Source organism: Rhinopithecus bieti, unplaced genomic scaffold (genome assembly GCF_001698545.2).
Source record: "Rhinopithecus bieti isolate Rb0 unplaced genomic scaffold, ASM169854v2 scaffold_3062, whole genome shotgun sequence".
Lineage (NCBI taxonomy): Eukaryota > Metazoa > Chordata > Mammalia > Primates > Cercopithecidae > Rhinopithecus > Rhinopithecus bieti.
The window spans coordinates 2,178,011-2,192,053 of record NW_016804432.1 but is presented as its reverse complement, the minus strand read 5'-3'; the positions used below and the strand labels follow the sequence as shown (position 1 = coordinate 2,192,053).

At 36.4% G+C, this 14,043-nt stretch overlaps 1 protein-coding gene across 1 annotated transcript in view; it reads right to left on the bottom strand.

Annotated features, from left to right (window-relative positions):
• LOC108527098 (titin) overlaps window positions 1-14,043 on the bottom strand; it is a 284,505-nt gene that overhangs the window by 102,991 nt on the left and 167,471 nt on the right. The window contains 19 exon segments of the mRNA XM_017868255.1: window positions 423-689; window positions 1,224-1,347; window positions 5,218-5,360; window positions 6,153-6,279; window positions 6,714-6,853; window positions 6,944-7,210; window positions 8,054-8,320; window positions 8,430-8,696; window positions 8,822-8,948; window positions 9,090-9,229; window positions 9,316-9,579; window positions 9,720-9,986; window positions 10,266-10,529; window positions 10,623-10,749; window positions 11,071-11,210; window positions 11,347-11,622; window positions 11,869-12,147; window positions 12,304-12,705; window positions 13,262-13,312. Coding sequence (XP_017723744.1) covers window positions 423-689; window positions 1,224-1,347; window positions 5,218-5,360; window positions 6,153-6,279; window positions 6,714-6,853; window positions 6,944-7,210; window positions 8,054-8,320; window positions 8,430-8,696; window positions 8,822-8,948; window positions 9,090-9,229; window positions 9,316-9,579; window positions 9,720-9,986; window positions 10,266-10,529; window positions 10,623-10,749; window positions 11,071-11,210; window positions 11,347-11,622; window positions 11,869-12,147; window positions 12,304-12,705; window positions 13,262-13,312 — 3,939 coding nt within the window.

Here is a 14,043-nt window from a genome sequence, read left to right as displayed (position 1 = left end):
GTTGTTCCCCACACCTGAAAATTCATTTTCCTTCCACATGGAAATCACTTTTACTTTGTTTTTAAAATTAGGACTCCCTACTTATCTTTAAAATTCAGTTTCTCCTCATCCATATCAGGATATCCATACAGTAGACTGACCCCATGTAGACAAAGAGCACATCTACTCACTACGCAGTTAGAGAAAAGAAGCATAGGGAAAAGTGATTGCTCCATCATTAATCAGACCAGACATAGAATAAGACTTTCCTTTTCTTTTTTTCTTTAAACACATAAAGGATCAGGTTAGGTCAGTGTCAATACTAGAAGTTGCCAAGAAATGCAGTTAGGCCAAGAAGGGCATGCAAAAAGTGTTGTGTTGTTTTGTTGTTGTTGTTATCAAAGAATTGCAAATGACAAGTCCTTTGTAAGAAGAATACTTACGCACAACATTCAGGTTACAGGAAGTCTTAAAATCCTTAGCATCACAAGTGTATGTTTTAATATCCTCTGGGGTACAGCCGTGTATAATAAGTTTTCTGACCCTGCCATCAGCAACAATTTCATACTTCTTGCTTTTGAGGATTTCTGTCCCATTTTTGAACCATTTCACCTTAGCATTTTCTCTGGAGACTTCACACTCCAGCACTGCAGTGGCTCCCTCTTCGACCGTCTGGTCCTCAAGAGGCTTAGTGAATTCAACTGGGGGTTCTGAAAGAATCATACTCATTAGCCAAGGTACTGCTTTCCTTCTCCAAGAGTTTTGGTACCATCTCAACTTTTCCCTGCCATCTCCAGGGCTTTGTTCTGTCCTAAGTTTTATTTTCAAGTTTTGATTACACTCAGACGTTTTCCTCTAATAATGATATTTTATCATTATTTGTACAGACAAGAGGAAAATCATTTTTTAAAACTAGGAAACATTAAGGAAATAACAGCCAACTCTTGGTTAATAAAGTGATGGATACCTAGCTTGATAATAATTCTTCTTCCAGCTGGCTTTTGGAAATCTAGGATGTGCAATAAAAACAATAGAGATGGAAGGAGGAAGTAAAACCTATGCTAGTCAATTTTGACTCTAAAAAGATAGCCTGTGAAGTATTTTGTTATGCTAAAAGTAAAATTAGATTTTGATTTGGTTGATTTTAAACATCTAGAGTACTCATCATGTAAAGATAATTGAGAGTTGGCATTATTTATGAGCCTCTGCCTTATACATGTTTTTAAAATAAGCTTTGTAATTACCTTTCACAAAGAGGTTGGCGTGAGTTTTGAAATCTTTTGCTGTTAGTTGGACTTCCCCAGCATCTTCTAACTTTACATCCCTCAGAGTAAGTGTATGAACTTTTCCTTCTGAACGTGTGACCACCTAGTTGTTTTAAAAAAAAGAATATATGAAACAGCAATCTAGTATATGGGTGCATTTAATTCATTTAGATAAAAGTAAAAGGAAATAGAGCTTTCCAAGTTGTTTTATAATCATATTTAGCACATATGCATTCAAAAATCATTCCAACCAATAGTTTCAGATCTTTTAAGAAAATTTTAGGCTTTCATAGTTACCTTTATATAACTGCTAGGTGGCCTTTCATGTTGAAATTGCCCAGGCCAATTTCTGTTTACATTTGTGGTCTTTTTTGCATATGCATAGATATATGGCACATATAGTATATACATATATGTGTATATATATGTGTGCCCCCATTCTGCTACTGGGCTTATATATATATAAAGGAAGAACTTAGAAAAGCGAAATCATGAAAGGATGAAAGAAAAATATCGGCTATGGCAAGCTAAAAGTAAACCTTATGTTCTGTATGTAAGGTGTTCGCCATGCAACAACAAGCTATAACTCTTCTTCCCGTTTATTTTAGCAATTAAACTTATTTTGCAAACCAATGAAACCTGTGATTAAAATAATTGGTACGACCTATTAATGTTGTTCAAAACTGCAAATGAAGGTTGGACTCTTCTTCCCTTTTCATGTGTCTAAGCATCAGGAATGGGAAAATCAGATGTCAATGGTATGACAGATAGGGTCATTCCGACAGTAAAGATAAGAGACTTGGGTGTTCTTCCAGTTCTATGACATAAAATTCCTAAGAAGCTGTGCCCTGTCATCCAGACTGATTTTGCACTGCTTAAGAGTTTACTTAGAGTTAAAAATAATGTAGAGGTTTTCACCAGTGGAACTATTTATTATGCTAGTTTAAAGAAAAGAATCAGAAATAAGGTTTCATCTGAAAGTGTTTTCTTTAAGAACTGGGCATGGTTAGTCACATAATTATCTGAATAATTGAGGGTGAGCAAAAAACATAATAAGGAAAAATAACAGCTAGGAGAGGGTAATTAAATATGCCCTTGGAACAGAGCTACTTATCCAAGGGCATGGTGCTGAAATGGGGAAAATTTGTTTTTTAATAACATTTCAATATAAATTTTGGCATGCAACTTTTGGCTATTTGAAAAGGTGTCTCAGTTTCTAACCCACCCACAGATATGTTTTATCTATTAATATTATGTTGCTTTATCATCTGAGTTCCTCTGTAGCTGCTCTAGGACACTGCTCAGAATGCAGTATGTCTCAATAAACAGCTTGTACACAATCTACCCCCACTATGTTAAAAGAAAAAAAAAAAGGAAAACTGGGGTACCTTATAAAAATAAACCAATGAAATGAATGTTGAAGATTTTGCAGTAGATTGTAGGAATAATGTTAGAGATATTTAAAAATATATTTATAATGGAAGCATATTACTATAATATGGTAGGCTTATGACTGTGATGAAACTATTAAAGTTTTATATTTAAACTTCTCAAATTTAAAATTTAACTTTCAAATTATCAAATGCCATTTGGAATTTGGCAGTCCTTTCTTAAACTGACAGCCAAAAACAACTACAACAATGAAGAAAAAATGCAAACAACTCATGTCTACAAGTTTCTCTTCATATTTCCTATTGCTATAGCTTGTTTTTGCTTGTTTGATTATTGCAGTTTTGAAGGCTAAGATTTTTACAAAAAGTGAAATTTTTTTTTTTGAGACGGAGTCTCGCTCTGTCGCCCAGGCTGGAGTGCAGTGGCCGGATCTCAGCTCACTGCAAGCTCCGCCCCCTGGGTTTACGCCATTCTCCTGCCTCAGCCTCCCGAGTAGCTGGGACTACAGGCACCAGCCACCTCGTAGCTTTTTGTATTTTTTAGTAGAGACGGGGTTTCACCGTGTTAGCCAAGATGGTCTCGAACTCCTGACCTCGTGATCCGCCCGTCTCGGCCTCCCAAAGTGCTGGGATTACAGGCTTGAGCCACCGCGCCCAGCCAAAAGTGAATATTAAAGGTTGGAATTACATTGACAAGAGCAAGTTTGTTCTGATAGACTTAATTTAAACAAAATCTGCCAAATGTAATGAAATGATTTTATTACTTCAAAGTTTATATTTAAGTTCTTTTTGAAAAGAGACATTTAAGTAATGCAAGAGCAAGTTCACAAAAGGCTAAAGTATTTTGGGTGCCTAGAGTAAAGGATTAAAATTCCTATGCCAAAAGAGATGTAAAGTGGCCCTATAGAATTATAGTAAACTGATCATTTCTAACCCTAGAAAAAATTTTAGTTACACTAAGAATTTTTTTAAAAAAAATGTGAATAAGATTTTTAGGAGTCTACATTTGAATTAAAATAGTGCAGTTTTGTCTTAGAACTGAGACTGATCTTTTAATAAGAAGCTCTTAATATGACAAAAAGATATTTGGTAATGAAAAAATAATATTTGTCCTTAAGCAGTGTTCCTATATATAAATCACGAATTTACAGATCTAGAAAGAATCTTGAAAAGTCAACCTATTCTCTGTCTTTAGACATGAAGTTAATTAAATCATGCATGATAGGAAAAATATATATTTTCAAACAATAAGCTTGAAGGTAGAGGTGCCTTCCTCAGTTCAATATTTAGAAGACCTCATTGTAAGGAAGGTTTTCTCATATGTAACTTAATTCCCATGCTACAAATGGAATGTACTGCTGCTTTTTCTGGTCAGTGGAAAAGGAGACCAAGAAGATCTCCTTATCTGTATAACAGTCAGGTGTTACCTATCAGATAACTGTTAGTGAATTACCCTGTAATCACTGTAGTGGAACACTCGTTTTTGTTGTTGTTGTTGTTTGTTTCAGAGCAGTTACTTGAAGGCATTGCTTTCAAATACTTCAGTCAACTTTGTGGCTTTTGTGAAACTGAATCACTTTTAATTATATTCCTTTAAGTCTTCAAAGTTTGATTTTTGTTGAGATCTTTATAGCACATTTAATATTATTTCTGAAATATTGGGGAAAAATGTCACAGAACAATTTACTGTCCTGTGCTTTATGTCCAACCCAGGCTGGACATATTCCATATATTTTATTTTAAGAATTCAAAATTAATGATGGATTGTCAAGATAATTTAAAGACATAGGTTGTTTCTGGGGACAAAACATATAGATCAATTTAGGCAAAGTGTATTGTGGGCCTATCTGAATAATCCCTTAGTTTTTACTTATGGGTGAATTCTTGGGCATAAAGAATGTCAGTAAAAGTTAACAGCAGGAGCTAGTTCTTTACCAAAGCTTTAAAAAAAGATTTCATTCACATATGTGGATAACCACAGAGCCCTTCTTTCTTGTTAGTACCATCAGTTGCACTTTAAATAGTCCACTTGCATTCCAGATATCACACAGCCCAAAGCACTTGAAGGTTAAAAATAGCTTTGGAGAAATGCTTGAAAGAAAATCTGCCCAGAAGTTATCTCAACTACTTGATCAACTGCCCAAAATGGAATTTCAATCTTCTCCTCTTAATCCCCTTATATGCAGAACACTAGATAGGATGGAGAGCATTAATCTTAAAACTTAATGTGCACCATGGTTGCAGAGCGTGTAGGCAGAAAGCCTTTTTGATCCTTCCTGTCTTCTGGTTAATCAAGCAAACTATCACTGATAGTCAGTGAGTCTTGCCTTTTCTTCAAAAAACTAAAACGTGATCGTACTTTAAATTTATTTCTATTTTAATAAGAATATCATCAGGTTAAACCTAATAAAAAATGGAAAAATTGGCTTTACAGTTTCAGCAGAAATCAGGCTAAAGGTGGAAAGAGAAAGGCAAAGGCAGAGGAAGAGACATTAGAAAGAGCAAAGAATAAGGAACATACAAGTGAAGGTGGAAGAACTCCAGAAAAAGAACGGGAAAGACAAGGCATGCCTGCTTTTTACCTTATCGCTGGGCTCTAGTTTCTTCCCTTTGAGATACCATTCTACCGGGATATCCTCGTAGGAGAGCTCGCAGTCGAAGGTGGCTGTTTCCCCTGCAGTCACGGTGACATCCTTTAAAGGCCTCAGAAGACCAATTACTCGCGCTTTTCGAGAGGGAAGAAACAGCTTTGCGTTACTCATTTTGTAATCCCAAAAGAATAAATAGAGACTTAGATATGAACCTTCATGGTTGCTTTCTTCAAGAAGCCACAGGACTGGCCACTATTTTAACTCCCACGTGAACGTGGACTTATGGTGCTGAGAAGGGGAGAGCTGGTAGCCCGAGAGCGAGTATATGTAGGGGCCCTTTCGTTCTGACATACAAGGTCAGCGAGAAATTTCTGCCGCATCTGTCTCTCTGCCAGGCGTCAAGTTCTTCTTGCTACATAAGGTATGTGACTTCCAAAATAACTAAGACTCTGATTGGGAGAGGACAAGGGGCCCTCAATCAGAGGCTGTCCCTATCCATCAAACACTTTGCACCTTCCAGAAATGTTAGCCTAATGCTCTCCACCTTCTTTCTTGAATCTGACATGCTCACACAGCAAAGTTTGTCTTTCTGGTGCTCTAGTTGCACAGTCACTTGAGGGAAGTGGTCTTTAAGGGTTCTGAGTTAGATTCTCATTGTATGTGTATCTACTTTCAATGAGAGGACTACAGAGCGGGAAAATCTGATTTGCTAAATTTTCTTTTGTTCAAATGGCAAGGTCAACAAAATTTCCAAAATTTTACAATTTGAACCACTTCTGTATTGGAATATCAAAGTGGCAAAGAGAGCCAGTTTTTGTGTTTTAACAATATTTTCTAACTAATAAAATAATTCCAATTAATTTCACTCACATTCATTTTCTGAAAAAGTGCTTATTTAATTTTCCTCAAAAACATACAATACTTACGCTTAACTCGGAGGTGGGCACTAGATTTAACATTGGCAGCTTGGAAATCCACCCCACCAGTCTGGTCCAGGCGACAGTTGTGCAAAACAAGGGAGTGTATTTTGCCTTCTTCCTTAATTTCACAATCCTGTACCAACAAAATAGAAAAACTTTCATAGAAAATAATTTTCTTTGAAATTTTTTCCTAAGGATAGAATATCTTAATTAAAGGAATGCAACAAATAAATGGTAGTGAAACTTTATATAACTTTGAGCTCTTTTTTAGGAAGTAAAGCTTACAAGTACTAAGAGGAAAGCCACATTTATTTTAGCTGTATAATTCTGAGCCAACTAGCAGCATCACAGAGTATCTACAACCTTATACCCACTCTGCTGAATCAAAAGTAATGCAAGTGTGCCAGTCTGAGCCCATTCATAGACCCTGACATCTCTCTTTGGCTTAGAGTCTGATAGAGAAACTGCTATCATGTTTTAAATGTCCTGCATGCACTCTGACTTTCACCTGTCCTTTCTAATTCACACAGCTCCTTTAGGTGTTGACAAGTTCAGAAATAGCCTTACAGGTGTTTGGAGTAGGGCCTCTCCCTTGAGTTTCCAGTTGGCGTGGATATCATCTTCAGAGATTTCGGTTTCAAAGCGGGCCGTCTCAGTCTCCATCACCTCCACACTGTGCAGGGGTCGCACCAGTTTAATTTCCCGATCTAGAAAAGTGAAGGGCCAGCATGGGTCATTAGCCTCTGGCACAAATAACCCCAATGCTTCAAGAGTGAAACTCATGGAAATTTCCTTACCCTCAATGTCAAGTTTTCCTGAGGTCTTATCTGTCCCACAGTCACAGGTGTACTGTCCAATATCCGATTTCAAGGCTTTCTTTAGGATTAGCATGCGTTTCTTGCCATCTGCCTTAATAACAGCATTTTTGGATGGCTTTATTTCCTTCCCATCCTTAAACCATTTCACTGGTGCATCTGCTTTGCTAATTTCACACTGTAGAATAACTTCATCTTTCTCTACACCAGTATAATCTTGAAGTTTTCCTGTAAAATATGGGTCTCCCTCTGCAAGTAAAGTATAAGTGAAAAAGTTTTATTGATCACCTTAGGGACATGACAATCTCTTGGAAAGTTTAAGAGACAATTCACAGAGTTCTGAGTATATTTTTAAATTGTGTCAAGTATTCAATCATTTAAGCTGTTTATGTTCAAAAGTTCTCTGAATATTAGAAAGGGAATCGGTGCATGGGATTTATCAAGATCTAATCCATTCATATTGAATTTTGAAACATTTTGTTAACAGTAGCTAAAAAGACTGAAATTTAGCTTCAAATACAATTTTGTATTCCTCCATTATTTGGATAAATTTCTAATTTCTTAGCAACTCTATTATGTCTAGTTTACTTTTAAGCTTTCAGGTTCACATTGTTAGTTTTTCTTAATCAATTAATAGTTTGCCTTTAATCATGTCTATATATGTTAGCCTTCATGTTTAATCTTGTTGATATTAGGTGGCCAAGAAAATGAGGCTCGTTAATGTAGGTTATGTAGTATCTTCTCTTATGGGAAACTTGAAAAACATTCCTCTGAAATAATTTTGATAAAATGAAGAGATAGAAAGTATTTATATATTCCTGTTTTAAACATGACAGGGCTCAATAATTAATGAAAAATTTTAAATTTGCTTTTAACTGGCTATTTTGTGGGCATAAGCTAGAATCTTCATTAATTTACAGTAATGAAGGTAAAATGTTTTAGAAATAAGCCTGATTACATATGTGATAACTTCATAAGGAGTTGGGCTGCTTTCATGCAATGTAACACTTAGAAGACTATTTTATAGAATAGATACTCCACAAATTTCTGCTGAATTTAATGCAATAAAATTAAAATTTAAAAAGCACTTACCAAGCACAGTGAGTTTAGCTTCTGAACTCATCCCCATAGCTTCTACTCTAATTTGAGAGGTATCATCAATAGACAGGTCTTTGAATGTGATTGAATGAGTTTTCCCTTCGTCTTGCATTGAGACCGACCTGGTGGTGTGTAGGCGCTGGTCATTCTTGAACCATTTAACTCGGATGTTATCATGAGATAACTCCACAGTAAACACAGCACTTTCCTTCTCTTTGGCAGTTACATCCTTGAGAGGGGTGAGAAATTTAAGCCGGATTCCTATCAAGAAAAAAAAAAGAACTTATTAATTGAAGCACTTTAAAGAGGAAATATAAAAGTAAAGGCAAAAAAATGATTTTGGGGTGGACTATTTGGTAAAACTATTTACCTTCAATGATCAGTTTGCCACTTGTGTGCTTATCTTCAGCTTCAAACATGTATTTTGCTTCATCTTCAAAAGCAGCCGACTTGATCACCATTGAATGCTTAGTACCATCCTTTATAAGCTCAAATCTGTCATCACCTGTGATTTCCTGGGTTCCTTTTAGCCAACGGAATGTTTTGGGTTCCCTGGATACTTCACACTCAAACTTAGCCTCATCTTTCTCGAAGACTTTAACATCACTGAGAGGTGTGATGAAGATAAGAGGCAATTCTGAAAGAAGTGGACAGTGGGTGAAGTCAGAATATGTTTCCATTGAGGACCCTTGATCAATGCAGGGGTGTATCAGGAAATCTTGCAGAGAAAATACAAAAATGTGGCCGACAAGTAGAGCATACCTTTCACTTTCAGATTAGCTGCAGATTTGGCATTAGCAGCCTGGAAGGAAACCTCTCCTGTCATACCCAGCTGACAGTTATGAAGGATCAGAATATGCTTCTTCCCATCCTCAATGATTTCACAGTCCTGTTTGGAGTGAGGATTAGAAGGAAAGAAAGAACATCATTTACATAGTTATTCCTACAAATCATCAGATATTTTATGCCTTTTTTCACCCTACACAACCAAGGAACCCCTCTCCTATATGATTAGCTAATCTTGACTTACAGGGGAAGCTGTCAAAGGCTCTCCTTTCAGCTTCCACTGGCCGTGAACATCAGGTTCAGAAAGTTCAATTTCAAAGCGGGCTGTTTCACCAACAAACACCTCTACTCCATACAGAGGCTTTTCCACTTTTATTAGTCGAGCTGAAATGATACAGTTTTGTTAGCATGACCGAACTAATAAACTACAGATTCAGATAGGGTAAATTTTACATTGTTGAGCAACTCACCCTCAACAGTAACATTTGCCTTGGTCTTGTCTGTGCCACAGTCACACACATATTCGCCTTTATCTTTAAGTTCTGCCTTTTTGATTTTTAAAACGCGGCGCAGGCCATCTGCCTTGATAGAATATTTGGGTGAAGGGACAATCTCTTCACCATCTTTGAACCATTTCACTGGTACATCCTTGCTCACTTCACACTTCAAAATAATCTCATCCTTCTCCACTGCAGTTTTGTCATGTAATTTCACAGTGAAGTAGGGATCAGCCTCTGTAAACAACATTTAGCATCAAATTAGAAGAATGTGAAAACTAAAGTTTATTAAAGAGTAAAAGGTTGCAAAATATTTTATTACTCCCCACTCCCATGATTCAGAAACTGGCTCTCTGGTTATAGTTGGTTACATTTACCTAAGACCTTCAGCTGTGCTGTGGAGCTCAGATCCTTGACTTGAGCTTTTATCTGAGATATATCATCCAGTGTCACTTCTTTCATTTCCAATTTGTGAGTCTTGCCCTCAGAAGAGATGAGTACTGTTCTGCTTGTGTGGAGTTTGACATCATTTTTGAACCAGACTACATGCATTTTTTCATGAGAAAGTTCACATACAAAAGTTGCTGTTTCACCTTCTTTTACTGTCTGATCTTCAAGAGGCGACATGAATTTCAGTCTTATACCTGAAATGCAAGCATAGGTAATGCCTCAGAAACACAATTCACCTTCAGAAACATTCCATTCTAATCTGTCTGAGTAAAAGGGACCTATTTCACATGACATTTATTCATCTTTCCAAATAGAGTGCCACTAAAAAAAAATTCAGGGGGTTGTTTTGGTAACACTATGAAAGTTAATTAGTGATGCTGATTATCACAGCTTTTAGAACTTGGTGTCCTATCTTTAAAGTCATATATTTGCATGCTTTTATGGGATGTCACAGATCTCATTAGCTCTCTTACCTGTGACAAATAACCGAGCTGAGGTCTTCTTGCCCTCTACCTCAGCAGTATAGACCCCTTCATCATCAAATTGAGAATCATTAATAACAAGAATATGTTTCTTTCCATCAGCAATGATATCGAATTTGTCAGATGACTTGATTATATCGGGTCCTTTGGACCATATAACATTTGCCTCTCGGGTGAGGACACATTCGAATCGAGCCTGTCGCCTTTCTGGAACAGTGACATCCTTCAGGGGCACAGCAAAGTCAAGTTCGATTTCTGAAAATCAGACATTAAGAATGAGGCTTTTCAGAATGCACAGGGATGTGAAATGAAGTTGAGCCCCCTCCCTGAATTCTAAAAGCCCTATACCTTTTACTGTCAAAATGGCAGTTGTAATTGCATTCAGGGCCTGGTAGAGGACTTCACCAGCTTGGTCCAGTTTGACTTTGTGCAAAGTTAAGAAGCGTTTTCCACCTTCTGCTTTGATTTCACAAGTCTGAAAAACAATAGTTTTAGTAACCATTTGAAAGAGATAAATTCCCTATAGGAGAAATGTTTCAGATACAGATTTCTATAGAATTTTAAAAATTACTACTAATAAAAGTAAGCAGACAATTCCCTGTCATAACATTTTACAAAAATTGTTCAAGTTGTCTCCAAATGATATGTAAAATTTCTTTCCTTCTTGGAGACTTTAGAAGACTCCATTATTATTAACTCCATTATTATTAAAGCAACCTGAATCTAGGAAGTAGATATTGAATATAGGATGTGGTTATTTTATATGACTAACAATTTAAAATGTGAAATTACTCACAGGTGAGGGCCTTAGAAGTTCTCCTTTCAGTTTCCATTGTCCAGGAATGTCTGCCTCTGAGATTTCTGCATCAAAGCTTGCACTTTCTTTCTCATAAATGGTAACGTCCTCTATTGGTTTAAGCAGTTCAACTTCACGTTCTGTATTGGTCAGGGATGAAGTAACATAATGCTTTAGACAATCCAACAATGCTTTGCTTTTATGTGTTTTGGTGTGTTATTTGGCTTTACACATATACAAAACTTATATTTTGAATAAAAGGTAGGATTTTCATACCTCCAAGGGTCAGCTTTGCAGGGTATCTTTTTCCTTCAATTTCCACTGCATATTCGTCAATATCTTCTGGCATAGCATTCTTAATTTTGAGGTATAGATGATTTCCATCTCTCAGTATTTCAGTCTTATCATTTGGTTCTGCAGGAATTTCATCATATCCTTTGAACCACTTAATGTTTGGAGTATCTTTTGCTATATCACAGGCAAAAATAGCTGTCCCCTTGGGTTTCACATGCTGGTCTCGTATAGGTTTCACCAGCCAATCTCTAATGACTTCTATATGAAAATAAAATCAGGAAAAATGATTAAGATCTGAACAAGTAATATACATAGCTTCCTTAGTAAATTTCAGAAATAGGAAAAATTTCACAAAATTGGGCATAATTAATCCACTATAGGATATATTGTTATTCCCCTTTTAGGTACAAGATTTCTGATACTGTAATACTGGGAAACGAAGTCCTTTCTTCCATTTTGTTAGTGTGGTAATAAGCAGAAAAAATCTTCCAGGAAAGTACTAACCTACTACTTTTACGCAAGATGAACACTCCAGGTTGTTGGCGTTTTCCACAGTAACTGTGTATGTTCCAGCATCTGTGTCATCTGCATCGTTGATGGTCAGGGCCCGCATCAAGCCAATGACGCCCGGCACAATTCGGCCAGGTTTCTCCACCACAATCTTGCCATCCTTCCTCCAGACAACATCACGCTCTTTGTTTAACTCGCAGCTCAAGTACAATGGCTGTCCTTTGACCACTGTGACTTCCTCTTCCAGTGTTTTTACAAAACGCACAGGAAGTTCTGTGAAGAATTTCAGTATATATTTCAATAAATACAATATTTTCAATGAAATAAAACTTGGAAATAAGAGGTTTTGTAAAACTACAATGCAAGTTGCTACTAAGGTTTGTTACATTAAAGTTTAATATAGATTATGTTCAGAAGACTGGAAATTACCTTCGACAACAAGTTTAGCCGTGGAGGTCTTTTCTTTGTTTCCCAAACGTAAAACACAGGTGTATTCACCAGCATCGGAAAGTTGAACGTCAATGATGTGCAGCTTTCTGTCTTTACCATCTGCAATAAACCTGTGCTTGGGGCTCTCACGGATATTGCTACCATCTTTCATCCAGGTTGTAATTGCAGTGGAGGGGGATACCAAACATTCAAAGATTGCTGAAGAGCCAACGAACTCTGATTCAGTCAAGACGATGTCTGTGATTTCTTTCACAAACTTCAATGGCACAGCCTTTAGCTGGTAGGTGAATGGGGCTTCATCAGGAGGTTTCTCTCCACCACTTCCTGGCCTTAATTTTCTCCTTTCGGCTTCTATTGGTGAAGGAGTCTTTTTGGCTACACCTAATTCAAAGTAAAATAAAAAGTTGATTTGGCATCCCCATAGGAGTCAGAAAATTCATACTTGGCTGCCTGCTGGATAAAACCAGCCATAAAGCAATTAGAAGACAAGAACAGAAAATTAAAGGACCAGGCAATTGAAGGGTCAATTGAATTTATACTGCCTTGTTTCAGACAGGAAAATGAGATGGTATAAGGAATCCATGAATCATAAATGCTCCTTTTCTCAAGTTTTAATCTGAAGTATAAAATAGCCAGATTAATGTCTAATTATTTTATCTGCCATGTATAAATATCATGCATATGAAAAATGAAGCTAAGAACTTATAGGATTCGCTATGCTTAAATATAGTTGGTATATATATATATATCTTTTTACCTCCTTGCATAATACTAAAAGTGTATTATTTGAAATATCAGAAAACATGCTAGTTTTAGTAGAATCAATTAGAAAAAATAAAAATTGTTATAAATTTTGTAATTTTTTTCCCCTTGAATGTGAACTTTGGAAATTCAGAGTGGAAGGTTACAATACAAGTACTAGAAAAACGAATCTCACCTTTGATAGGACCTTTTGGCTTGGCAGCCTCTTCCTTAGGTGCTTTGGCTTCTGAAATAAAAATAAAACTCAGCATTTAAACACTTTTCGGACTTACTTCATGTTTAATAGTAAACCATGGAGGGTGAGTCATGCTCCATTATAAATATTAATGCATAAAGAGAAATTGGTTTCATTTATATGACTTCTATGCATAATCATATTTCCAGGAAGGCATATTCTGAGATTGCAGAGCTCAAGCTAAATTGCCAACATATTTAGGATTAACAGATTGTTTCAGCAAGTGCCTTATTCTCTTCCCATTTTTGGAAGGCTTACTGTTGCCTTGTAAGGAAAAGTTTTGCTCCTGCCTAACTATGCAAAATATTTTATATGTTTATGTATGTCCTGATTATGTGAGCCAAGGAAATAAGGTTTTGTCAATAAGAAATCAGTGTAGGGAAAAGGGAAATGGTCGAGAAGTTACCAAAAGACTTTCTTTTTATGTCTAAATTGGGCAGACAAACAAATCCAGGGAAGACTAAAGAAAAAGAGTCCACGTACCACACATGCATGAGTTTCTTTGAAGATTTCCCTTAGACAATGAAGTAAAGCAGAAGCAAGAGAGTTCTGACATTTAGAGCTTGATTCCATTATTAATACAGGACAGTATAAACTGTGGAACGAGTTCGCTAGCTTCAGCCCCCAGGATAACTGAGAATAGCTTTATTTTTATACATACTTAACTAGCCAAGAGCAATTCATCACCTTTTCTGAATAATAAAAGTACTACACTGACATTA